Source organism: Anastrepha obliqua, chromosome 2 (genome assembly GCF_027943255.1).
Source record: "Anastrepha obliqua isolate idAnaObli1 chromosome 2, idAnaObli1_1.0, whole genome shotgun sequence".
Lineage (NCBI taxonomy): Eukaryota > Metazoa > Arthropoda > Insecta > Diptera > Tephritidae > Anastrepha > Anastrepha obliqua.
Genome location: NC_072893.1, coordinates 32,776,090 through 32,800,678, shown reverse-complemented (window position 1 = coordinate 32,800,678; position 24,589 = coordinate 32,776,090). Strand labels below are relative to the sequence as shown.

Sequence of the window (24,589 nt, the reverse complement as noted above, 5' to 3'; positions counted from 1 at the left end):
CTAAACGTTTATACGCAAGTTTTTAAAGCCATATGTATTAACTAGCTACTTACGACAACATTGCGACAGATAAGCGCAAATATCGTTCAGATGACAGTCATCATCCTCCTCACATGCTTGGTCGCAATATAGTTCTTCCTTGGTTTGGGTATATACATTACTTATACCTTCCATTAGCGCAAATGTGGGAAATATTGACCAAATATAAAAAAATATTTCATTGTTTGCCAAAACGTCCCAATATATAATGTACGAAAATATGCCTGTAACATCAATGACAAATTAATCATTATTATATTGAGGTTACTTGTGAAAATATTTAGTTTTACCTGTCACAATTTGTATTATAACTGCTATTAAAAATGCGGACCACATTGTCCAATAAAAGTATAAAGATAGAACATATATTAAGGCCAATCCCGGTATGCCATAGATAGTCATTAGTAACATTGCATCTAGGAATATAATATTTTACAGTTAGCTCAATTTAAAAGTTTATACTATATTTCATTACTTGAGACACTTACATAATTTGTCTGAGAAAGAGTATCCCTCGACAGGCGATAATGCGAGTATGATTGTGTATATGCCAATATATGAGAAGAAAGTTATGTAATCCCACATAAAGTTGATACACCAATAGCGTGCCATGCCGACACCGGCTATTTTTTGTAATGTCAGCAAGTGATATTTGCGCTCTTCCACCAGTGATACAATAAAACAAGCAATTGAGATCGGTATAGCAATACCTAAGACCATTGGTAATAGTAAATGAGTCTTCTGTTGGTCAATCATATGAATTTTGGCCCATAATGGAGTGTGTTCTGGATGGTTCTGGATGGTGGTTATGGATTTAATATCGGTTATCTCCTTGCTAGAGACAAATTTACAAATATTTGTAAACGGACAGTTCATTATTTCAACTTATTATTAATTTCTAATTAATTTATGAAGTTATCAACTGTAGTAAATTGTAATAAAGCACAAAATAAACTTATTTGAAGACTTGGTACCAAATTAGATGGATTAAAGCTTGAGTATCTTGTGTAATATAAATGCTGCACTTTAACCTCAAACTACTTTTTTGATCACTTTTCCCATCGTACTCCTGTAAGCTATGTCCCAGAGAGTACGCAAGGTGTCAGATGGGTGAGGCAAGTAGAATATACGGTCTAATATCAGCGATTTTTGAATCTACCTTAGCTCTGTAGGAACTCTTCTAACTGAACCAACTGTGTCTAGCTGAAAAGCCTTAATGTATTTTCCTTAAATGAGTGAACAATCTGGAAAATGTTCATACCAATTTGTAAAAACAAAAGAAGAGTACGGCGAAGTGTTCTACAAAAATTGATGCTTACGGACACAAACATGTATGCTTGCGGTTTCTCTAATATAGAAACCAAATGGTTTGGTCGACATAAACATCGTTCTGGCCAACCAATTACTAAAATGTCAATGAATTCAAGAAAACATTTATGCAGACCGACACAAATACAAGTAGTCATGACTTTGCTAGAAAACTAAACATCCAACCGTATTCCAAAACAAAAAAAAAAAAAACATGATGTGTAGGTGCCACATGGACTAACGGTAAAAAATCAGAGCGAAGTCGCCCAATTTGTAAAGCCAATAATTAATGGTCATGAAAATTATATAACATGCGACCTCAACTCTCTCTACGTAAAACAGACAGCAGATTTTTAAAAATATGACCAAAGCTGTGACAGGTAAAAAATAATTATAATCAAAACCCACGGAAATTAAATTTGTTTATTGCTTTTACAAATGACAGAGTTATGAGAGCTATTATTATAATCAAAAAAATAGCTATTGAAAATTACTTAATGAACGAAACAATAAAAATTTACTATTTAAATATATAGTTTTTCCACAAACCATAAGTACAGAATTTAAAAAATATTGGATGCTCAAAATCCTCCGTTTTTCATTGGTGCAAATTTGTGTCAATCATTTATTGGAGAAAGAAAAAGGGGATGCCCGAGGAAAAGGTGGCTAGAAGATGTGGAAGCTGATCTTAGGAAAATGCGCGTGCAATGTTGGAGGGAAGTGGGATGGAGATTTTCTTGTCAGTAGGCGCTTCTTTGAACCAAGTAGTAAAGTCCTTTATCGACGAACTAGAATCACACTTTATAAGTCTTTCGTGCATGATGTCGTGCTGTATGGCGCAGAAGCATGGACGATAAAAAAAACCGATGAGAGTGTTCGGGAAAAGATAATGCGGATAATGGCGACGGCGAATACCGCAGTCGATGGAACAATAAGCTGTATGAGCTTTGCGGTGACGGTGCGTCGAATAAAGATTCAGCGGCTTCGGTGGCTTGCTCAAGTCGTCCGAATGGCCACAAGCCAAGGGAAGAGAGGTGGTGATGGTTGTTTTTTTGCATTGGAAAGATCAGGTGGAGGAAGACTTGACTGGAGCGCTTAGTTAAACTCGGCCGAAATTGCTTAAGCAGTCAAGAAGAAAATGAAAAAAATTGTGTTAACATACTTGTTTCATATTTTCAATAAGTGACATGCCAAATTTTAGTTATTAGGGACCACTTTTTAGTTTGTACCAAGTTTGTGGCCGTAGGTGATAATTATCGATGGTTTTCGCATATCCCAAATACATGTAAAGGTGGAGATATTGAGAGCGCGACGTGGAATTTTATTTTGAGGAGAAGCTGCTAAAACTTTTACCAGTAGCAATTTGCCAGCAAGAAGAACAACTGATTTTGATTTTATATGCTTAAATTTACTTTAAATAGTGATAGGGAGACTATCGATTACTCGTAAAAACTAACAAACTATTCTATAATTGCGGAATTTTCATTCATCCGATAGCTTTGAAGAAATTACTAGCGCGCTCATTGAAAATCACAAATCATCTAACAAACAAAAATTGAATTAACAGTTTTGATTCCCTCATCGAAAGATATACTTATTAATCTCTAAGTATTTTTGTTTTAATAAGTAACTTACGCAAGGTAAATATTATGCATTAAATTCAGAACTACTGGAGCTGAATGAAATATACGTTGATTAATCCAACATGTGTATGTGTCGCCTTTAACTTCCACTGCACCAAATTTGTCTGTTACACTTCTTGATTCTTTTAAGTGCTGCTCGTAATGTGTATCTAAGCAGTCAAGTGAGTTTTCATCGAATTTCATTGACTTTTCACCATCATTTTTGCTCTTGATAACACTCTTAATTTGAATATTTTTACAGTCTTTTATCATGTCTAAATTAAGCTCTTTTGTAGCACCCAAATTTATCGGATTATATCGCCCTGTTGGCAGACGCAGACTATGTTTAGCCATTGTCGCAATTAAGAAGATAAAGAGGAATGACACAGCAATCGTTATGAGGGGAATATAATTTGGTACTTGATGTATTAGTTTTTTGTTTAATAAAGCATACGTTTGTTGCCGACCGAGTTTGTTAGGAGGAACAAATTTGTATTTTAGTTTTTCTAAAATTAAACGAAAATATATACATATTAAAATTATAATTTCTACTAAGATTAACACATACCGTCACTAATGACTTGTTTGGTGTGTCTAATTCCCATTGACATGTAAACTTCAGCTAGTTCGCTACTAAGTGCTCGCAAATCAACTATTCCCAAATTGCGTTGTTCTTTTTCTAAATGTATCAACATATTTTGAAATTTCGGACGCATATTGATTGGCAGTTTATAGTATAGCAGTTCACCAATTTCGTTTTCTGGCATTATTCCTGGTATAAATTTAGCAATTAGCTCGGTTATCGCTTCTGTGGATGTTGTTGGTAATTTAACTATTATCTAGGAAACGATAGTGATTTGAACATTTATTAAATTTTATCGTGAATCATGAATAAGTAGTATCATATGTGGATGGCCGTGTCAAAAAATATTTGTATACTTATACAAGCAATATGTCGCATACAATTTCCGCCGGCTTGTTTAATGCTGAACATTTCCTATTTATTTCTACAGTAGCTTTGGGTCGGTTACACTTATTTTGTTTTGCTTACTTTTTTTTTGTAAATGCAGATTTTTTATTAAATTAATTTTAACTTTTATGTAAATTTTTTAATTTATAGATTAAATAAGCAAATAAATATATACGTACATAAACGTGAAAAAAAATTTAAGTAGAAAAACAGTTTAATAATAAAAATAATAATAATTGATGCTTACACCCTGTGTCGGGTGTTTGACCGAACTCGTCCTCTTATTTGTGGTGTGCTTCTTGATGTTTGTTTGGTTTTTGCGAAGCTTTGCTGTTGCCTTCTGAAGGTCACCCGCCTTACGCTATGAAAAACTAAGGTATTATAGTTTTATTGTTTTTCTTTCTCCATTCGTCTGCGCGGGTGGTAGCTTGATTAAAAATTGAGATAATCTAATAATAATAATAATAAGTGTTTTCAAGATGCAAAAATGAGATAGATATATGAGGGGGTTTCCAATAAGAGGTGTTATTTTGATGTTCAAAGAAAAATGCTATTTTTTAATATAAATGATCGGATGTTTATTTCATTATAAAGTGGAAGGTGTGCCGTAAATAGTGGAAAATAATATCAGGCAAATGACCACTACGACCACGCTTACAGGACAATATCGTTTTCACGAAATTTTCCATAACCGAATTGCAAAGTGGCTGCCCTATGTCCTCGATAGCCTCACGAATTCCATCTTTGAGGTTTTGAATCGAGCCTGGGCTGTTGGCGTAGACCTTCTCTTTCACGTGACCCCAAAGAAAAAAAGTCACAAGGAGTTAAATCACAAAATCTCGGTGCCCAATTGTGATCACCTCTTCGAGAGATAACACGGTCCAGAAACTTTTCGCGTAAAAGATCAATGGTTTGGTTGCTTGTGTGGCACACTTGTTGAAAATAAACGTTGTCCAGGTCAATACCATCCAATTCCGGCCATAAAAAATCGTTAATCATATCTCGATAGCGCAATCCATTCACCAATAGCACCTGTTATTGGAAAACCCCATAGTAGTTGCTCAGAATTATGAGAAGAGTCGATTTAGTCATGTCTGCCCATACCTTAGTACGTACGATAACTCGAATAAAAATTATTATATTATTTTTAATGAGATTTAGTACATATATTATACTATTACTCTTTGTCCAAAGTGGGTTGATATTGCAAATGTGCAAATCTCCACCTCTCCTATTGCGGTAATTTTTGAAACGTGATATTTTTTATTAATGACGAAATAATGAAATTACTAAAATTTCGCACAAATGATGAACCCATGAAAAGAATCACAATAAAAGAGAAGTTCAAGAAATTTGCGGTGACGCGCCTATTTTTGGGTAAATGTGGTATTTCGTCACGATTTAAAAAACTTGCCCAATTTTGGTACACGTATTGCTCCCCACCTCAGTTAGATCCGACTAAGTATCATTGAAATGGGATAAAATCCATGCCCACTTTTAAATGTTAAGACTAAATTTCTGTTCGTCCGTCTGATGTTACAAGCAGAGCTCTCGATTTTATTCACACATTTTCCAACAGCCCGGGCGTATACGCAACGAACATGAACGACATATCGCGACCGTCATTTGTAAACTAAACACAAATGATTGCTCTGACGGAATTCGTACCATAAATTTCTGCTTTTGCTTTGGATCTGTTGAAGGTTGAGGGAAATTCTTAAAAATATCCTATTATGTGCTTTAAATTAATAAAACATGTTCAAAACATTATTCAGACTGCGGCCTCTGTGAAAACTGCCATGCATACAAGGCATTTGCACATTCAATTCAAATTAACAAATCATATAAATTATGCTTGTTGCTGGAGTGGATTTTGATAAACTTCTTCGGTAAGGGGATTTATCCATCGAAATTCCTCCTCGTCAAATGTATTTTACTTCCTTGGGAATATGAGAGTACAGCTTATGGCAGATGTATTCTTCCAGGTTAACCAACTTGTCGTGCTCCAACAACACTGGCGTGGTTATTGACCAATGTTTTCCCTTTTCAATACTGAAGGGCCTAGATCAAAGGGTAATAAGGGCAAGGGTACCAAGTTTCATTGAAGCATTTAAACCCCTTTTTTGCACTAATTTAAAGAAAATAGATTCCTGCAGCAATGTTAACCCCGACATATAGGAGCGTGACATCTGACATGCAACCCAAAATTTAAAAACTAATGTACGAGTATCTGTAAAAAAATGAGCTAGGGAACTGAAACTTGGCACGAATGCTTAAATTGTGTATACCGCACTTATAGTAAAAAGTGATAGTTGTGGGGAAATAAATTGAAATTTCCAAATCGCTTGTATCCGAAATCACTGTTACAGTTACAATTACAGTTACACAAATTGCCAATACTTATCTTAAAATATGTTCACATATAAGTAGATGGTCTACTTTTTCGTGCTTAACTCCCAATCCGCAATTGAAAAGCAAGGTTTCCCATACAAAATGTCTATAGATACAAAATTTCCTAGATAATAACCATACTTTTCGACATACAACTCTGTGTTTTCTATGTAATAGATGATTATTTTTACGCGCGGAAAGAAAAATGTCAAAGTAAAAACTAAATAAAATGAATGCCGACAAAGAAAACAGGTCTATAGACATAATTCTAATAAAATGTTTGTTAGGTATTATTAACTATGCATTCATATAACATTCCTCCAACTGTTCATTATTAGCAGCCAATTGCGCAATTAAATTAGCTATTTCTTCTCCTTTTCTCCATTTTGTTAATAATAATTAAACAAACCAAAAACACCGAAACATTCCTCCAAAATAATTTCTATGAATAAAACCTTTTCACAATAGTATTGACAGCTGATTGTCAATTTTGCAGGTAATCTGCCATATGTGAACGGGCAGATTACTTTTGTGGATTTATTGGAAATTACTGCATATGTTAACGTATTTTTATTGTGAAAAGTGATAGATATTGATAAAGGGGGCGTAGCATCTTTCATATTGCAGAGTTCAATTAAAATTGGATAGAATCTATGTATCAGGTCAGTCCATAAGTTCGTGTGTATTTTACCCATAATTTCATTTTTGTACGATTTTTGCATACAAAAAATTATTCGCGGAATATAACGGAACTATTTATATTTTCTTTGATATATTGTGCATTCAACAAGTGGTTTTAACCGCGGATAGAAGCACGTGTTGTTAAAAAACAAAATGGAATCTTCGAACGCGTATAAAAGACATATTTTGTATTTTTTTATAAAAGTGGTAAAAATGCAACATCTGCTGCTGCAGAAATAAACACTGTTCACGGAGAGGATACCGTGAGTGTAAGGACTGCGCAAAAGTGGTTTTCAAAATTCCGAAGTGGAAACTGCGACGTGGAAGCACGTAGCATGCTGGTCGTCCTGAAGTCTTTAACTCCGACGGCTTGCTCGAACTCGTGGAAGATGAGCCAAATTTGACAGTCGATATGATAGCTCAGAGGTTAAATTCATCGCATGGAACAGTTCACAGGCACCTGGTTCAGTTGGGAAAGGTTTCAAAGCTGGGAAAATGGGTTCCGCATAGACTTTCCGTCGCCAACCTTTAGCAGAGCGTGAATGTGTGTTGTCAGCTGCTGCAACGGTTTAAAATGAAAGTTTTTTGAACCGTTTCGTTACTAGTGGTGAAAAATGGTCCTTTACAATGGGATATACATTGGGATATGGCCGATATTGTTTATTATGAACTTCTGGAACCAAACCAGATGATAACTGCTGATTATTATTCCCATCTTCCCACTTAAAAAAAATCGGCCGTCTTTAGTGAATAGACGCAAAGTTTTGTTTCACCACGACAACGCAAGACCTCATACCGCAAGGCAAACATTAGGCAAACTGAACGAGCTTGGATGAGAGCTAATGCCGCATCCAGCGTACTCTTCGGATATTGCACCTTTTCCGTGGACTTCAATCTCATATGAGTAACAAGAACTACTCCTCAAAAGAAGCAATAAAAAGGAATATCGAAGCGTATTTTGGCTCCAAGGTCAAAAAATTGTTTGAGCCGGGAATTAAAAATTTGCCTAAACGTTGGGAAGACATTGTAAATAATGAAGGAAAATATATTATTGATAAATAAATACTTTAAACGTATTTTTTAATCATTTCAAAGCTAGCTTTAAAAGCGCACGAACTTATGGACTGACTTGATACTATTTACAGTAAGAACTGTTGTTTGTCGAATTTTCGACCACGGACAGTACTAGTATACCATATTATAACGGCTTAATCGGCTGCCCTCATCATTCTGAGCATTTTAGTGTATATATATCTACATTTATCTCAATTCCGTTACGCTGCTATGTGTACAAAATAAGCGCGAGTCTAAAAACACAAGTATACGAGTATGCTTCTGATTTCATGTCTGCTAATTTGTTGTGTTGCTCACTAAACTGCCTTAACGGTAGAGTAGCTCATGCCAAGTATTTGCTGGATAAATATACATATATTTGCATTAGAAAAATTTTAAGCAGTTTTTTAATCTTACCAAATCGCAACCCACACCAAATTTATTTTTGAGAAAAAAGGGTGTGCCATATGATTGGAGAGCGCCTCCTCCGAGCATCGCAATACGATCACCAACACTATCGGCTTCATTTACATCGAAAGTAGTCAATACAATAGCGCGATCGGCTTTTTCCTTATGCAAAATATTCCAGAATATGCGTCGCTCTTTGCTTTTCATATGAAGTGTAGGTTCATCAAGTAATATGATTTTTGTTCCTCCAGCAAGTGCACAACCCAAGCTAAGCAAACGTTTTTGACTAAATGTTAAATTCTTTACCAATAATTTCCGTTCTATTCGAGTTGATCTAACCGATTCAAAAAAATTATCCAATTCCATGTTGATTTTTTCATTGTCTATTTTCGAAAGCTTAATATGCATATAGTAAATTAAAGTCTCCTCGACAGTTAGCAAATCGAATAATGCATTGTTGGGCATGCAAACGTCTATTTGTTGACGGTATTTATTCCAACATTCATACAAATCTTCATTGTTAATTTGTACTCGTCCAAGAACTGGTCGGTTCCAACCTGCCAGTAATTGAATAATTGCCGTTTTGCCAGAGCAATGTGGTCCCAATATGACTGTGATTTCGTTAGCATAAATACGCATTGTAATATTTTTCAAATGCACTCTTCCTGAACTATATGTCGTATGCACATTTTTTAAACGTATGAATTCAACAGAACTTAAGGATCCAAATTCAGAATCTTGCCAAACTAACCTTTTTTCAGGTGTTAAACTATTTTTTGATTTCTTGGCTGGTTTATTCATTGTGGTAAGGCAATAGCCAGAGAAACATAAAGAAAAGGGCAACGTTTTGATATAAGGCCCCGGATTGAAATACTCAGCTAACGAGATTAGTATCCAATAAAAGAGGCAGCTTCCGGCCATGGTCAAAGTGGGATATAAAGATTCATCCCCACTTTGTAAGGCGCGCATTCCATATGCAAATCCATTGTTGAAAAACCCAATGAAACAAATGGACAAGATCGGGTTCATACTTCTATGATGTTCCACTAAAATCGAAAATAGCGAGAACATGGTCAACCAAATCGTGGCACCAAATAGTACAGTGTGCGAAGCCTTATTTGAAACTGACACCAAAAAGACGACAGAAATCAGGAGCGCTATGTTGTAAACTATTAGAAAGAGGGCCAGTAGCAGTGATGAACCGGGGAATTTACCCTCAAGTGGAAGCTATTAAATTAGAAAAAAGTTTCTGAGTATATGTATGTGAACATATAGATATACTTGTATGTAGTAGTTACTACTACATATCTCTACGATTTCTAAAATATAGTTTTAAATATGGAAGACATAAATTGTATAAACTTAAAAAAGAGGCGTCTCTAAAAGCCAAAATATGTACATATGTTCAAAAATGATACAATCAATACGCAATAACACAATTAATTTTCAAACTGCAACAAATCAACAATGACTCAGCCCATTGGAATATTTTTTTTGCTATAAGATTTTGAAATATTTACTGCCACTCTGCGTTAATTAAAATTGCTGTTTACGGTATGCCCGCAAAGTGAAGAGAAAAATATATGCTCTCTGATTTTCTTTACTCGCTGATTTGTTGTTGTTGTTAGAGCTGCTCACTACTCTGTCGTATATACCATAGATGACGTATATACTTTGCGTATGCCGTGTATTAACGAGCTCACACTCACCAACGTATCGTAGTCCCTTTCCGCTGCCCGTAGGACACACAAAATTGAGCAAAACTTATCCCGTAGAGAACAAATGCATTTTTTTATTGTAGTTGCATATTTACACAATACATCGATTTGTGTGAGTTTGTGTTCGGTTGTATCGACACAATGTTGCTATTGATATTTTTCCATACACACTTTTTCACACATCCGCGTTATCAGTTACAATTTTTAATTGTATAATAAACCAAAACCAACAAATGCAAATAGTTCATTTATCTATAATTACCATTATTATATATTATTTTTAAGTTATATTAATAAGAATTAAAATTTTTCTAAGTTTATTTTGTATATGATATCGAAATGTACTGTTTGGCAACACTGTGTGAAGAAAGAGCAATCAACTCACACGATTCTATGGAAATTTCCAAAATCCTACGATAAAATCTACGATACTACGGAACGGAAAGGTGGTGAGAATTCATTTACATGGGCTCCCATTATAGATAAAAAAGGCGGCCGCCGTAGCCGAATGTATTGGTTCGAATCTCCGTGCATTAAACAGCAAAATTATAGGAAAAAAAATTTCTAATAGCAGTCGCGCCTCGGCAGACAATGCCAAACCTCCGAGTATATTTCTGTCAAGAAAAACCTCCTCATAAAAACCATTTGCTGTTCAGAGTCGGCTTAAAATTGTAGTTCTCTCCGTTTGTGAAACAAGACGCACGCCATCAATAGCTGGAGGAGCTCGACTAGACACCTAAGGAAGTACGCGTAAATTTTTTATTTGCTTATTTTCTGATAGGTTAAAATCTTTTCCTTACATCCCTTTTACAGCTAACCCACATATATATCTATGGTCATCCGAAATGCATTTTCATGCTGAAGGTATGAAAATTAATCATATTTCAAATTAGTTTAATATAAGGGCAAAGTTAAAGATTAAGCAAGGAAAGGTAAAGATGGAGAACAGGGTCGAAACAGAGGCAAAACTAGAGATAGAGAGAGGTATAGAGATGGAAATAAGAGGATAAAGATGAAGAGAAAATTGAAATGGAATAATTTATTAGTTCGAATTTTCCTAGAAAATAAAGTAAATAATTGGCGCGTATACTTGTGTTAGGTGTTTGGCAGAGCTCCTGCCGCTATTGGGGACGTGCCTCTTGATGTTGTTCCACAAACAGAGTGACATACAGTTTTAAGCCGACTCGGAACGGTTAATGGTTTTCATGAGAAGCCTTTTCATGGTAGGAATACACTCGGATCATTTGCTGTTTTATGCCCGTAAATTCAAACCCGGGCACTTCCGAGTGGTAGTCAAGCGCCAACTATTCGGCCACGGCGGCCGAAATTGTTCTTAGTAAATTTTGTGAAGCGTATGGATGAAAGTCAAAATAAGCAGATGATAAGCAGAAGGTGTTTGTATGTAGGCTTGACTAGAAGCTATGCTCTGGCTGATATACCTGCGATAGATTTACACATCGATGAAACAATACTGCGTATTGTACGATATGTGTATAAAGTATTTAAGAAAATACAGCCTGGCGAATAAAAGCAATTACTCACCGATACCAAAGTAACTATGAGTACATCCAAGATCAACAAGTGCATAAAAGAAACAATACCGCGGCCCATCCAATATTTCGCATAATCAAATCCATAACGCCAATGATGAGCTAAAATATTTTCTTCTCGCTCACGTCCATATGTCTTAAGAAATTTAAATAAAATAATAAAAAAGAAAACAAAAAGACACATAGACATTTTCCTTACCCAAAGCAAATTTAGAAATGGCAAAAAGAAGGTGAAATTGTAAAGAAACATCAAAATATTGGTATCGACCGCTCTGGTACACGTTTTAAATTTGGTGTGTTGTTGAAACGAACGAATTGAAACCTTTATAGCACTTGTATCTTTTTTATGCACCTGTGCTAACCATTCCAGAAAGATGTGATGTTGTAACTGAAGGAATCCTTCTCGTATATATAAATCAACTTGCATATGGTTTTCCCTGTCGCTTGCGTCCTTCAAAATTATACCGCTACATCGTGTGGCCCACAATTTTTCACCGTCATGATCTGATCCTGTTGTACGAAACTCATTCGGGAAATGTATGGTAACATTTAGACAAGATGGAGTTGTTGAAGTGAGTTCAACAGCTGCTAGTGACTTATTGCTTTGGAATCTGTGCATCATTGCACTTTCCGTTTTATATGCCTTTGGTTCCGATAATGCCAAACTGCTCGCAACACCCTTCATTAAATTGGTAGCCGTCGTTTCTTCTGGACTATATACAAGTTTTACTGGAACTGGTTCTCCAGCGGCACCCAATAAAGTCCTTAGTGAAAATATTATGGTAAAATAAAATAAATGAATGGCTTGCTGAAATCGTGATAGCATTTATAAAAATAGCTTTTAATTTTGATTATTTTCATTGCTACTATTTCAAGCTCTTATACAAATTTAATTATTTCGGCGTAATTATGTTATTCTTGTATTAATGAAAACTACACAAAAAACGATAAAATACGTTTTAATCTTTTTTTCTAATTTCAAAAACAGAAAACTAAATTTCTTGCAAGCCACAACTTACTTCAAAATTTCCAGATTATCCAGATTTTGTTCATCATGAATCACAAGTTTTCCATGCTCATCCTCAGTCAAATCTTGTGGTTCCGTCGGGTTTGAGGGAAATAAAACAACAATTAAAAAACAAACGATTACAATTACTATTTCAGCTATGGTTTTCTTTAAGGAACGAATTTCCACTTTCCAATTTTTAGAGATGATTGGTTTGAGTGTGGCGGGCATTGTAGTAGACTTTTCGCGAACTGAAAATAATTGTACATATCAAAGTATCCAAATTCAATATAAATACTATAAGAATTAAAAATTCAAATTTCGAAAATGTGGCAGCTATGTTGACTGCCTGAAATTGAAAGAAGTTAAAACTAATTTTAAATAAAGAGAACTCCAGTAAAAATTGCCCGAAATTATTAATTAATAATTATTTTATTTTCTCATCCAATACATAACTGACCTTAAAGATCAAGATCTGCTCTGGATACTGTAGCAGGTTAAACTTCTACCTATCCAGTATCGACCCCAACATACCATATGTCCTTAATGAGAAGGCTCCCCGCACGACACTAACCACCTTTTAACATGCCCCATCAAACCCACTCATCTAAGACCCCTCTCCCTCTGGACCCAACCTGTCGAAACAGCAAGTTTCCTGGGCCTACCGTTAGATGAGCTAGACGAAGGCGACCGATGATCTACACTACGCTGACAGGGTTAAGTATACTGCTTCAACAACAACATCAAGAATTTGCTCTCAAGTTTCAATAAACTCGCACTCCTTTACTAACACACTCGCACTTTTACAACCTGACTATTACGAATTTGTAAATACATTTTCGTGTTTCCCTTTACGAAGATTCTGCTGTAAATAAACGATGAATGATAATGGAGTGACTGGACCTAAGGGAAACCAGAGTTCGATAAGGCATCACAGCACATTTCAGTAGCTCAGATCAACCTACATCAGACAGTGGCGGCTTCGGCCGTCATAGCACGTAGGTCTGGGAGGATCTGGGCATAATACCGGCTCAAGAACCTAGTCAAGACCTACAAGCACCAGGTAGGGAGAAACTGCAGTTGCAGAAAGCTACTACTCATATTAGGATGCGATGCCTATGCGCACAGCGACGCATGGGCATGTACCAACTCCAGTTAGAGGGGTTACTCCCTTTCAGAATGATCAATATAATTCAAGGGAACCCGAGAAGAAACCACAGGAACAAGAACTTCCCAGCGCCGTGCGAATTTAATAAAACCAAACGCACAGTCTGCTGGAATGAGTATGCTACCATTCTAACTAAATATACATAGTAATAAGATAAGAAAAGCAAAGAGGGATGGTTTTAGGAAGCTCTGCGCAGAAATCACCTAAACCCCCGTTGCGGCAAGATTCCACGAGCTTTGGCTAAAAAAAAAACAGATGGCACATATACGAGCAATGAGGACATCTTACTGGCTACATATTTTCCGAGAGCTGTGACCCATATCCCGGAGCCCTGTACTGGGTTCTCAAGGCCGACCTAATCGGACTGGAAAGGAGTAAAGACACCCCTAGTCAATACAATACTCCGGGGGCTGATGGAATCTGCGCCGTAGTATTACACCAAGACGGTGTTGTAATTTTACCACATCTTGCTGGAATAATCGAGATAGTCTCGTACTGGTCCACATATGTATCAAGAGTGCGGAGATGAGCAGAAGTTGTTTTCATACCAAAAATAAGAAAAAAGGACTACTCATTGGCCAATGCCTTCAGACCGATTAGTCTTACCTTATTTTTATTGAAAGCAATTGAGAAGATTATTGGCAATTAAATCAGATCACAGACTTCGCCGATGACATCTGCCTCCTCTCTCCCAAACTTTCTGATATGCAAGCGACACAAGCGACAAGCACCCAACCTGTCGAAACAGCATGTTTCCTGGGCCTACCCTTAGATGAGCTAGACGAAGACGACCGATGATATACTTACACTGACAGGGCTAACTATGCTGTTAAAACAACAACAACAAGCGGACAAACTAGTCGCGCGGCACGCACTGTCGGACTGGAGGTCAACATCGCCAAGACCAAGGCTATGACAGTTAAACACAATAACGCAAGCCAGATATTGATTGACGCATGCCCGGTGTAATTTGTCGAAAGTTTCTGCTACCTCGACTGTATTATCACAGCAGATGGTGGAGCAGATGAAGATGTAAACTGCAGGCTAAACAAAACAATGGCGGCATGCGTGCGAATGCATACAGTATGGGGGAGTTAGCAAATCTCCAGGCCCACTAAACTACGAATATTCGGCTCATGCGGGAAGTTCCTATTGTTGTAGGGAAGCGAAACAGAGGTGGTCTCTAACACCATCACACAGAGGCTACAATTCTTCATCAACAAATGGCTCCGCATCATCTGCAGAATATTCTGACCAAAAACCATCAGTAACGACGCAGGACGACGAGGAACCCATCCTTAGGCAAAGGTCGATGCTGCGCGAACTAGTAGATGCCGACATCTCATGGGACGGTGCAAAAACAACAGCACAGAACCGTGTACGATGGAAGAGTCTTGTCGAAGCCCTATGCTCCTGAGAGGAGTGAACACGAAAAAAAAACTCAGATCAAACACTCTGTGAACAACATCCTTCCATCCAAACCAACTTACAAGGCAAGAAGTTCTACTGATGCTATACTATATCAGCTATATACGGAGATTCTGAGTGATTTGGACTGTCAGGACTGTCACAGTCTTTTTTGACATCGATGGAGCTTCCAACAGCGCCTCTCACTATATATCGCGCACTAGAGATGAGAAACGTGCAAAGACCTATCTGCAAATGCATAGAGTCCCTGCTACAGACAAAGATAGATGAAACCGCAACGGTGGACAGTACAATTCTACTTCAAACAAGTAAAAAGTGCCCGCAGGGGCACCCCTATCGTTGACTCAATGCACTTGCTGATAAACAATGGCATCCGCTGTCAGGGATATGCGGTTGGCGTTGAAATCATAGCAAGGAGTAAGTTCCAGAATACTCTTTTACTCTACGACATGCTCTCTTCGTCAGCATGGTGTGCTGGGTTGGGTCTGAACATAAATCCATCCAAAACAGTCATCAGGAAATAAGCCCCACCAGGCATGAGGGAAATCAATATGGGCGAGTTTACTGATGGAATGGTCGCGAAGTTAAGTACCTTGGCATTATCCTGGATGCCAATCTTAACTGGAACAGGCACGCTGACTCAACCTTGAGTAACGCAACTAAGGCTCTCATGGTATGCAAACGTTTAGCAGAAAAATCCTGTGGTTGTGGCCCAATAAAGTTGAGATGGATGTGCATTATAATAGTTAGGCCAACGATAACATAAAGAACGGTCGCGTGGGTATCGAAGGCTGCCTTTTCGACAGTGTGGATAGATCGAAGTGCCAAGCTTCCAATTTATTCATTCTTTCAAACGATGGAAAAAAATTCATAAACAGCGAAGTATTGCAATTCATAGAGCTATGCAAAAGCCATGAGGTTCTTTAAATCGTGTTCCATCCTCAAACCTGGAAGTTTAGTCATATTTTGTGGTCATAGAGCCTAATGATAAATATAATTTTCCTCAAATTAAATATTTTATATTTGATAAGTACTTTTTTTATACATATTAAGTGATATATACTAAATATTTGGCTCGTGAGATGTTGTTGTTGCAGTAGCATAAACATTCCCCATACTTCCATACGGGGAATGCTGCTGGAGTGACACTCCTTGGCCGAATATATATCCGGGTCATTTCGGTAACGTAGAACCGACTGTCGTGGAAACGTTGGCTCGGGAGATCGGGTAATCCGATCGTGCCTGCAAAAGAGATAGATTTTGTATAGGGAATACGTGAATACGACGTAGGTTGTGTTTTTACGGTGGCGGCCAACAGATTAAATTGTGCATGACTACCATTCGGTGATGCGGGATTCGAAACCCGCTATTGACACGGAATGTCACGATAGAAAAGAACTATTTAGTTCTGGCAGCACTTTCGTTGAGACGAGAATTTTAAGTTTTTTCCTTTATAACGGCATTTTGAAACTAAAATTAACTATCGAGTTCTGTTCGAGGCTGCATCACAGCTATCAATTCAAATAAATTTCGTCAAAGGTATGTGTGAAAAACTTGAGAGCAAGTTATTGATCGTGTGACTGCATAGTAAATGAGAACGTTCATAATGTGACATTTCAAGTCCGAATTTCGAATTCTAAACTCGTAAGCAGCTGTTTCACTTGTCACGCATTACACTTTGTTTTTGGAACGGGCTAGAAATATCTCAAATATTTATTGTGCACAAATTTACGCAACAAATATAGGTGTGGAGTCGTGTATTTAATTAATAATTATTATTTTAAGCAAATGGCCACAGCAAATAGATTAGGCAAAAGCCTGCAAAGACTTTTCGTGGGAAATCTGCCGTGGACGGTAACTAAAAATTAAGAGTACACTCAATTTAATACTGAATTCTCTAAATCTCTTGTTAACATACTCGTAGGTGGGACATCAGGAATTGCGTGCTTATTTTAAGGAATTTGGACGCGTCGTCTCCGCGAACGTAATATTTGATAAGAAGACAGGTTGTTCACGTGGGTACGGTTTCGTTGTGTTCACTGATATTACGCCACTAGAGAAGATTGAGAGCGAACAAAAGCACGTGCTTGAGGGCAATTATTTAAACATTCAAAAGTCATAGATAAACTATCTCACCTTTACAATTAAATTTGTAAACAAATATTTTATATATAAAAAAATCGAATCCCGAAGTCCATAAAAAACCAACGATAAATAGCATTTCATAATGTCTACAACAGATTTTTCTGACAGTGACATGGATATAGACCCTCTTGATGAAGTATTCTCCGAAGCAGCAAGTCATTTACAAACAATTCATCACTCCATCGAAGTAACTGATCTTTTAGAAATATACGGCTTGTATAAACAGGCTACTGTCGGCCGCTGTAATACACAAAAACCAAGTGTTTTCAATATGCAGAATCGAAGCAAGTGGTGTGCGTGGAATGATTTGGGCGAAATGTCTTGCGCAGAGGCAAAGCGCTTATATATTGAGAAAGTACAAAAGGTCGACACGAATTGGCAACCGAAACATAAAATTTCTAATAAGCAAACATCTTCGGTAGGCTGGGTCGTTCATTCCATTCCTCAGCGGCAAGATGACTCAGATCAAAAAGAGGAACATGAAAAAAATGCTTTTGATTACATCAAAGAAGGGAATTTGGTTCAACTTCAAAAAACCTTAACATCGGAAGCTCTGGAACTACTAGATGAAAATGGTATGGGGCTTATACATTGGGCAACTGACCGTAATGCTGCAGAAATATTAAAACATCTTATTGCAAATGGTGCAGATGTTAATTTCCGCGATTCTGAGCAGCAGACGGCTCTGCATTATGCAGCCAGTTGCGGCCATGTTGAATGTATACGTATTTTGCTCGATGCAAACGCTGATCCCTCAATAAAAGATGCTGATGGAAAATCGTGTCTCGATGCTGCCGATAATACAGACATTTATGAATTGCTAAAATTTGATTTGAATTGATAAAAACCAAAGCTTATTTTATAAGTTGTTTGCTTACCTTATATTTTCGCACATAACGTTTAAACTGGTTTTATTTTAATCAAATTAAAGAAAAAATATTTTCGGGCTCGATTTGTTTAAATAAAATTTCCTTGTTTATCGAACAAAAAAGTAATTTCAATTTAAAGTTGACTTAAAACTGTACGAAGTACACAGGTATTTTTATTTTATTTTATGAATTCAATAAATACCGAGGAAAGTGAAACCAGAAAGAATAGTATAAGAACAGAATATTGTTTTTTGAAAATTTTGCTCCACGAATTTACTTACGATTCTTTCATAAAGTACCATAGATAAGTAGCATCATGATGTGCACATCGTGTGATTGTGGTTGGTATATAAAAAGTCGGTTTTTTTATTATTATAATTTATTTGTAATTTGTGGTATTATAAATCGGATTTCCACATAAGAAAATTCAACATCTAAACCTACAATGTACGTTTCCTTTACTTCCACAACTTTTTAATCGACATATTCTTTTCCGAGTCTTTTTGCATTACTTTCGCCACGGCCATTTCGAAATCTTCTTGGGTTACATGCACCCGTCGTTCTCGCAAAGCATACATACCAGCTTCTGTGCATACACCTTTAACTTCGGCTCCCGATGCTCCAGGCATTAACTCAGCTATTTTCCGCAAATTTATGCCCCTGGTCAAATTCATTTTACGGGAATGGATCTTCAAAATATCTAAACGCGCTTCCTCATTTGGTGGAGGGAATTCAATCTTACGATCGATACGACCAGGTCGAAGAAGTGCGGGATCTAGAATATCAATACGATTTGTGGCCATAATGACCTTAATATTTTTGGTGGCCTCGAAACCATCTAACTGATTAAGCAGCTCTAACATTGTCCGCTGGACTTCAGAGTCACCCCCTGAACCAGATTCGATTCGCGACGAACCGATTGAATCAATTTCATCCATGAAAATAATAGATGGAGCATGTTCACGTGCCATTACGAACAATTCACGGACCATGCGCGAGCCTTCTCCAATGAATTTTTGTACCAACTCCGAACCAGAGACACGTATGAAAGTACATTCTGTATGATGAGCTACTGCTCTTGCCAGTAGAGTTTTTCCAGTACCAGGTGGCCCATAAAGTAAAACGCCTTTCGGTTGAGCTATGCCCAATGCATCAAACAGCTCTGGATGTTTTACCGGTAATTCAATAACTTCTTTGATTTCTTTTATTTGCTTGTCCAATCCGCCAACCATTTCATAAGTTGAGTCAGGTACTTTTTCAACCATCATAAGCGATACCAAGGGATCAACTTTATTGGGTAATATTTTGTGCAGAGTATAGCTCTCATTTCGTAGAGCTACACGACAATTGGGAGTAACATCGTTGATATCGATATTCTTGTCGATATCCACAACAAATTTACCCTCTGGATGTACCTTTACAAGCACTTTCTTTTTGTCCATTGGTTTAACAACTTCGCCTACGTAACTCCCTTGTTCTTGCAATAGCTGAAGTTCCTCGCGCAACATACGAACTAAATAAAAAAATAGAATAAATAAATAGAATTTGTTGTAATCATCATCAATTACCTTTAGCGTTCAACTCATTTCGCTGGGCTTGCAGACGCCGCAAATTTTGACTCTTTTCGGCAACAATCAGTTGTAATTCTTCTATCTTCTGAATGTAATAGGAACGAAAGCCCTCGCCTTTTAGAGCAGCGTCAATTTCCATCTGCAAATTGCAATAGATCATAGTAAATGTGTAACTTGAATAAACAATTACTTACCCGATTAGTGACGGTCATTGTATTTTATTTTATATTTATGATTTATGGGATGAATGCAAATTATTCCTTTTTATTAAAATGACTATGCAAAAGTTACGTTTTTAATGTCACAATGAATTTTCGAAATAAATTCGAAGTTTCATATACCCAGGGTTGTTTTATCCACAAGTATGTTCAGTGGAAACGATAGTCATGCATAAACAAGGACAGAAAAGCTATTTTTTATCGATATAAGTCGTGCTAGCGAACTGATAGTTTTTTTTTTTAAATTTCGCCCGTAATGCACATCATATGAAATTTTTTCGAAGTTTCTTCAGTTAAAATAAGTTTAAACTAACCGCTCACACAGATGTCCATATAACAGGTCGGGCATACTACTATGTTAAGTTACTTAAATCTAGTCCTGTCGAAAAAATTAAACCAAAGCAAAAAAAAAAAAGTTAACCAACGTTAAATAATAACCGGAAAAAGTTATTTTATAATAATGGAATTTTCAAGGCAGACAAAGAAAGAGGGAGAGACCCGAGAAAGAATGAGAGAGAGAAAGAATATATACATACAGTGCACTCCCGATAACTCGAACTAATTAAAACAGGCGCTGTTCGATTTATCGAATTTGTTCGACTTATCAATTGAGTGTGCTATGTTAAAAAAACAGTCATCGATATCGATTTTTCGATCGATTGTTGAAAATGGAAGCCAGTAGAAAATTTCTGTAGTGTAGTTTCGTTATACGAATTACATTTTGGTCCATTGGCTGGATCAATGGTGTCGCATTCGGCGGCATAAACATAGTTAAAATTAAACCATCCTCGAACTTTAATTCGATTTCGTTGGGATGTGATTGGGCATTATCAATTAGAAGAAGAGTCCCCCATCTTTCAAATATTTTCTTACCTAAATATTAAAGTCATTTAACTTGGTTAAAAAAATTGTTTTAATGAATCTGGATTTTACCTGCGGCACGAACGAATTATGAAACCAGTCTTTGAAAATCGCCGAAGTCATCCAGGCTGATTTGGAATTTTTGTACTCCACCGGACAGTGAAAATTTTTGAAAACACGAGGATTTCTTGCTTTGTCAATAACGAGAAGTTTAAGCTTATGGTTGCCGGTAGCGTTAGTGCAAGCCATAAATTGCCTTATCTTTCTTTTTTATAAGACTTATGGTGGACTTGGCTACCCCATATTCCTTCGCTAGAGAAGTAACACTACGTCCATGTTTAATTTTGTTAAGGACTTCAGCCCTCTCTTTTAATGTTAAACACTTCAACCTTTTACGATCCATTACTCACGTGCACTGATACACCACAAATGACAAATTTAAAGCAATTTGGTCAATGCAAGATGTTGTTCCCAGAAAACTAACGGGATATTAACGCCAAAATATTCATATGGACAATACACTAGTATACATATAATTTATATACATATACTATCACATATGTATCTATGTACAAAATGTACATGTTTGAAAAGAATGTGTGTACAAATAAATTTGTTTTTTTGTTCGAGTTATAGCGCTTTTTTATTGTTCGAGTTACAAAGAAGTCAATAGGGGAAAAAATGTGTTCGAGTTAGCATGTCGTTCGAGTTAGCGGCTATTCGAGTTACCGCGAGTGCACTGTATATGTAAATAAATTCACAATATGTGCAGGGAATACAAATAGACAAAATTTATAAAAAACGGAGAAGGGTCGAACGGTATAGGTAAACGGCGGACACAAACCATGGCAACAACGCGCACTACTCCGAGCGTTTATCACCAGCACAAACGCAACGATTCCAGGACCGCAGTAACGGCACAAATTACTGCAAGGCAATGCCAATAAATCCGACGCCGGTATGGATAGTACTTTATAGTACGCACAATCACTAGTCAAGAAACGGAAATAAGCGCCAAAAAGTAGGCACCAAAAAAAACGCCAAAAAAATTGGGACCAAAATACGTCCCAAACAGTAGGCACCAAGGAAATATAACGCCAAAAAGTAGGCACTAAATATATATTTCCTACAAGTTTGCACCAACAAGAGCCAAAAAGTAGACAGTGTTATTTCTCACTAGAAATTATCTCGCCTCTTATCTCTACAATAGCCCTCTTGGCGGCCTGTTCTCATTTACTGGCACTTATCCTTATTACTGGAAAGTAAAAAATACTTGTTTTAACTTACTCACCAAAGCATGTAGGGAACATAGCATAAACCATAACAATGAGTTTTGCAAGCGTATTACTGCAATCTCTGCAACATTTAAGGACCAATTTTTTAGTGCAGGTTTAACTCTGCTTTCTAACTAAACTAAATGTAAATCATCGATTTTGCGGAATTAAAAATTCGTCACAGTTAAACTAGCCATATTTCTAATATTATTCCTTCAACTCAATATGAACTGACAAACGTGAATTCGCGACCATTAAAAACGAGAGCTAATTTAATTAACTTCAAATCTGACTGTAATCTTTCGTGTTAAATCAGTCATCTCTAATTTCTTATCGAAAATGTATCAAATCTATTAACCAAAACAAAACACAGCTGTAAATCAAGTAATTTTTGCATTCAATTTAATTAGAAGATTTTACTTTTTGCGAAAAAAAAACACTAAAGAATTATTTACACCATCGTTGAATATATAAAAACAATTTTTTCAACTGTAGGGGTAAATTGCCAATTTTTATTTTGTTTAGCCCCACGTTACCGGAACAACCAGGATTTGTATCCGTCCAGGGGCTGTTATTTGAGCAGCGTACCTTCAAATTTTGACGTTCTTACAATTACAACAAAAATAATTTTTCTTTTATTTCATTTACATGGATTTCTTGATTCAATTTTGGATCCATGCCATTTTTAATGAAAAATATCTAAAAGAATTTGTAATTTTTGTAGATTTTCTTACTTTATTTCATACTTAGGATTTGTACTAGGAATAATCTGGTGCACTCATATGCTCTATTCGGTCTTGTAGAACATTAATGATGTTAAAACTGATGTGTTCTGTAATCTGCAATATAAAATCTAGTTTCATTCAGTGTATATAATAAGAACAAAATATAGTTTTACCATCATACGGAGATCCCAATCTGTTTGATTTTGCTTTGGCTTTGGGCATGAGTCTATAGTCTTTTTAAAGTTCTCGCACCATTCGTGCAGCTTCTTTAAAAATGGTGAAGTGTATTTGAAGTACATTCGATAACCGGCCTTAATTATATCCTCATTTTGGGCGTCACAAAGTGTAACATTGATGAGATAACTTAATACACGTACTAATATATATACAATTTTCGTATTTTCTTCCTCTTGCAATGTTTCACTATCGATATTATTTAGCATTTCTAGCAATTTGGAGAACTATTTACATATTGACACATTAAAAAGCGAATCAGTAACACAGATTATGTTGTTAGTCTTACCTGTCGAAAGCAGTACATTTCACTAGGGGTTTCTGTTATTTCAGATAATATAGTCCACATAAGACATATAGATATAGCTCGTGCTGTTTCACTTATGATAACCATTTGGTTACACAGTTCAAGTATATTGAACACATCAGTATCTTTTTTTTTTAAGTTTGTCCAAAGCCGTTTAGTAGCTAAATGGAGCTGAAGCGATAATGAAATTTGTGTTCGATTCTAGCGTGCTGGTATTTAATAATTTCTTACATGCATCGGGCTCAGTGTGTCTGTATAGTTGAATGTTTTCTGTAAGAGAAGGGTTCGCCACTCCATGTTCTCTGGCCTAGCTTCAATGAAGTATATTGTTCCCGCTATTACGAAAAGAGACGTAATCTCGTCCAAATTCAGTTCGGCGTTCAGTAAATCCAGTATTTTTTTATACCGCTAGCATTAAAATATTTAAAAATTCTTCATTTTCAATGAAAAAGGAGTCCTTACGTCTTCGATTTTAAGCTCATCTTGCAAAAGAAAGCCACACTTCTTTTTAAGACAACTATTTGCAATGTTTTCACGCAATTCGTCCCATGTATATCCAGGCTCTATTATCAATTCCATACCATCTTTCTCACGTTCAGAATCCAATATATCCATGTTGTTATATCGGTGCGACTCTTTTCGAAATAACACTATGAATCGAAGCATTCGCCTTGCTCGAATATAAGCAATTCGAATAGCGATGGGTCAATACTAGTGTTTATAAGTATAAAGTCGATGTTTATGATTATATCTTTTCTTTGTTTATGGGTTGGTTTTAATGGCTGGTCAAATGTCAAATTATATGCTGGATATTATATTATATAAATTTTACCAAGGCGAACTTATTGAGCACTCCACTAAGTATCTATCATTTTGGGTTTTATATCTAGGAATATTGTGAAAAAAAGCTTTAACAATAATCGCTATTAATGAAGATCAGAACCGGTCGCAATGGAACAATATCTGCAATGTTGATAGTTGTGAATGGAACTGAGAATAACAAATATACTTTTCCAATGTGTTTTTATAAAATTTTATTAATG

The 24,589-nt window shown here is 36.3% G+C and overlaps 5 protein-coding genes across 5 annotated transcripts in view; 2 read left to right on the top strand and 3 right to left on the bottom strand.

Moving 5' to 3' along the window:
* Positions 1-18,503, bottom strand: part of LOC129239167 (phospholipid-transporting ATPase ABCA3) — a 34,185-nt gene extending 15,682 nt beyond the window's left edge. The window contains exons 1-10 of the mRNA XM_054874502.1: positions 18,366-18,503; positions 12,760-12,997; positions 11,940-12,504; positions 11,733-11,876; positions 8,482-9,699; positions 3,538-3,808; positions 2,983-3,475; positions 528-874; positions 330-455; positions 54-263 (exon numbers count right to left, since the gene is read on the bottom strand). Coding sequence (XP_054730477.1) covers positions 54-263; positions 330-455; positions 528-874; positions 2,983-3,475; positions 3,538-3,808; positions 8,482-9,699; positions 11,733-11,876; positions 11,940-12,504; positions 12,760-12,977 — 3,592 coding nt within the window. The 5' untranslated portion in view covers positions 12,978-12,997; positions 18,366-18,503. The remainder of the gene's footprint in view (positions 1-53; positions 264-329; positions 456-527; positions 875-2,982; positions 3,476-3,537; positions 3,809-8,481; positions 9,700-11,732; positions 11,877-11,939; positions 12,505-12,759; positions 12,998-18,365) is intronic.
* Positions 16,991-17,464, top strand: LOC129239170 (heterogeneous nuclear ribonucleoprotein A/B). The gene is made up of 2 exons (XM_054874505.1): positions 16,991-17,196; positions 17,267-17,464. Exons 1-2 carry the CDS (start codon positions 17,131-17,133, stop codon positions 17,462-17,464), a joined length of 264 nt encoding a protein of 87 aa, XP_054730480.1. The 5' UTR covers positions 16,991-17,130.
* LOC129239169 (acyl-CoA-binding domain-containing protein 6) lies at positions 17,564-18,482 on the top strand. Its single transcript, XM_054874504.1, has one exon. The coding sequence runs from the start codon at positions 17,570-17,572 to the stop codon at positions 18,326-18,328; it is 759 nt and encodes a 252-aa protein (XP_054730479.1). The 5' UTR covers positions 17,564-17,569; the 3' UTR covers positions 18,329-18,482.
* Positions 18,504-18,698: 195 nt separating the features above from the next.
* On the bottom strand, positions 18,699-20,249 carry LOC129239168 (26S proteasome regulatory subunit 8). Its single transcript, XM_054874503.1, has 3 exons — positions 20,122-20,249; positions 19,925-20,066; positions 18,699-19,869 (listed from the first exon to the last, which is right to left on the bottom strand). The coding sequence occupies exons 1-3, from the start codon at positions 20,137-20,139 to the stop codon at positions 18,815-18,817; spliced, it is 1,215 nt and encodes a 404-aa protein (XP_054730478.1). The 5' UTR covers positions 20,140-20,249; the 3' UTR covers positions 18,699-18,814.
* A 2,739-nt stretch (positions 20,250-22,988) lies between these two features.
* On the bottom strand, positions 22,989-24,582 carry LOC129239166 (uncharacterized). Its single transcript, XM_054874501.1, has 5 exons — positions 24,009-24,582; positions 23,778-23,954; positions 23,529-23,717; positions 23,179-23,466; positions 22,989-23,119 (listed from the first exon to the last, which is right to left on the bottom strand). Exons 1-5 carry the CDS (start codon positions 24,210-24,212, stop codon positions 23,039-23,041), a joined length of 939 nt encoding a protein of 312 aa, XP_054730476.1. The 5' UTR covers positions 24,213-24,582; the 3' UTR covers positions 22,989-23,038.
* Positions 24,583-24,589: the final 7 nt, after the last annotated feature.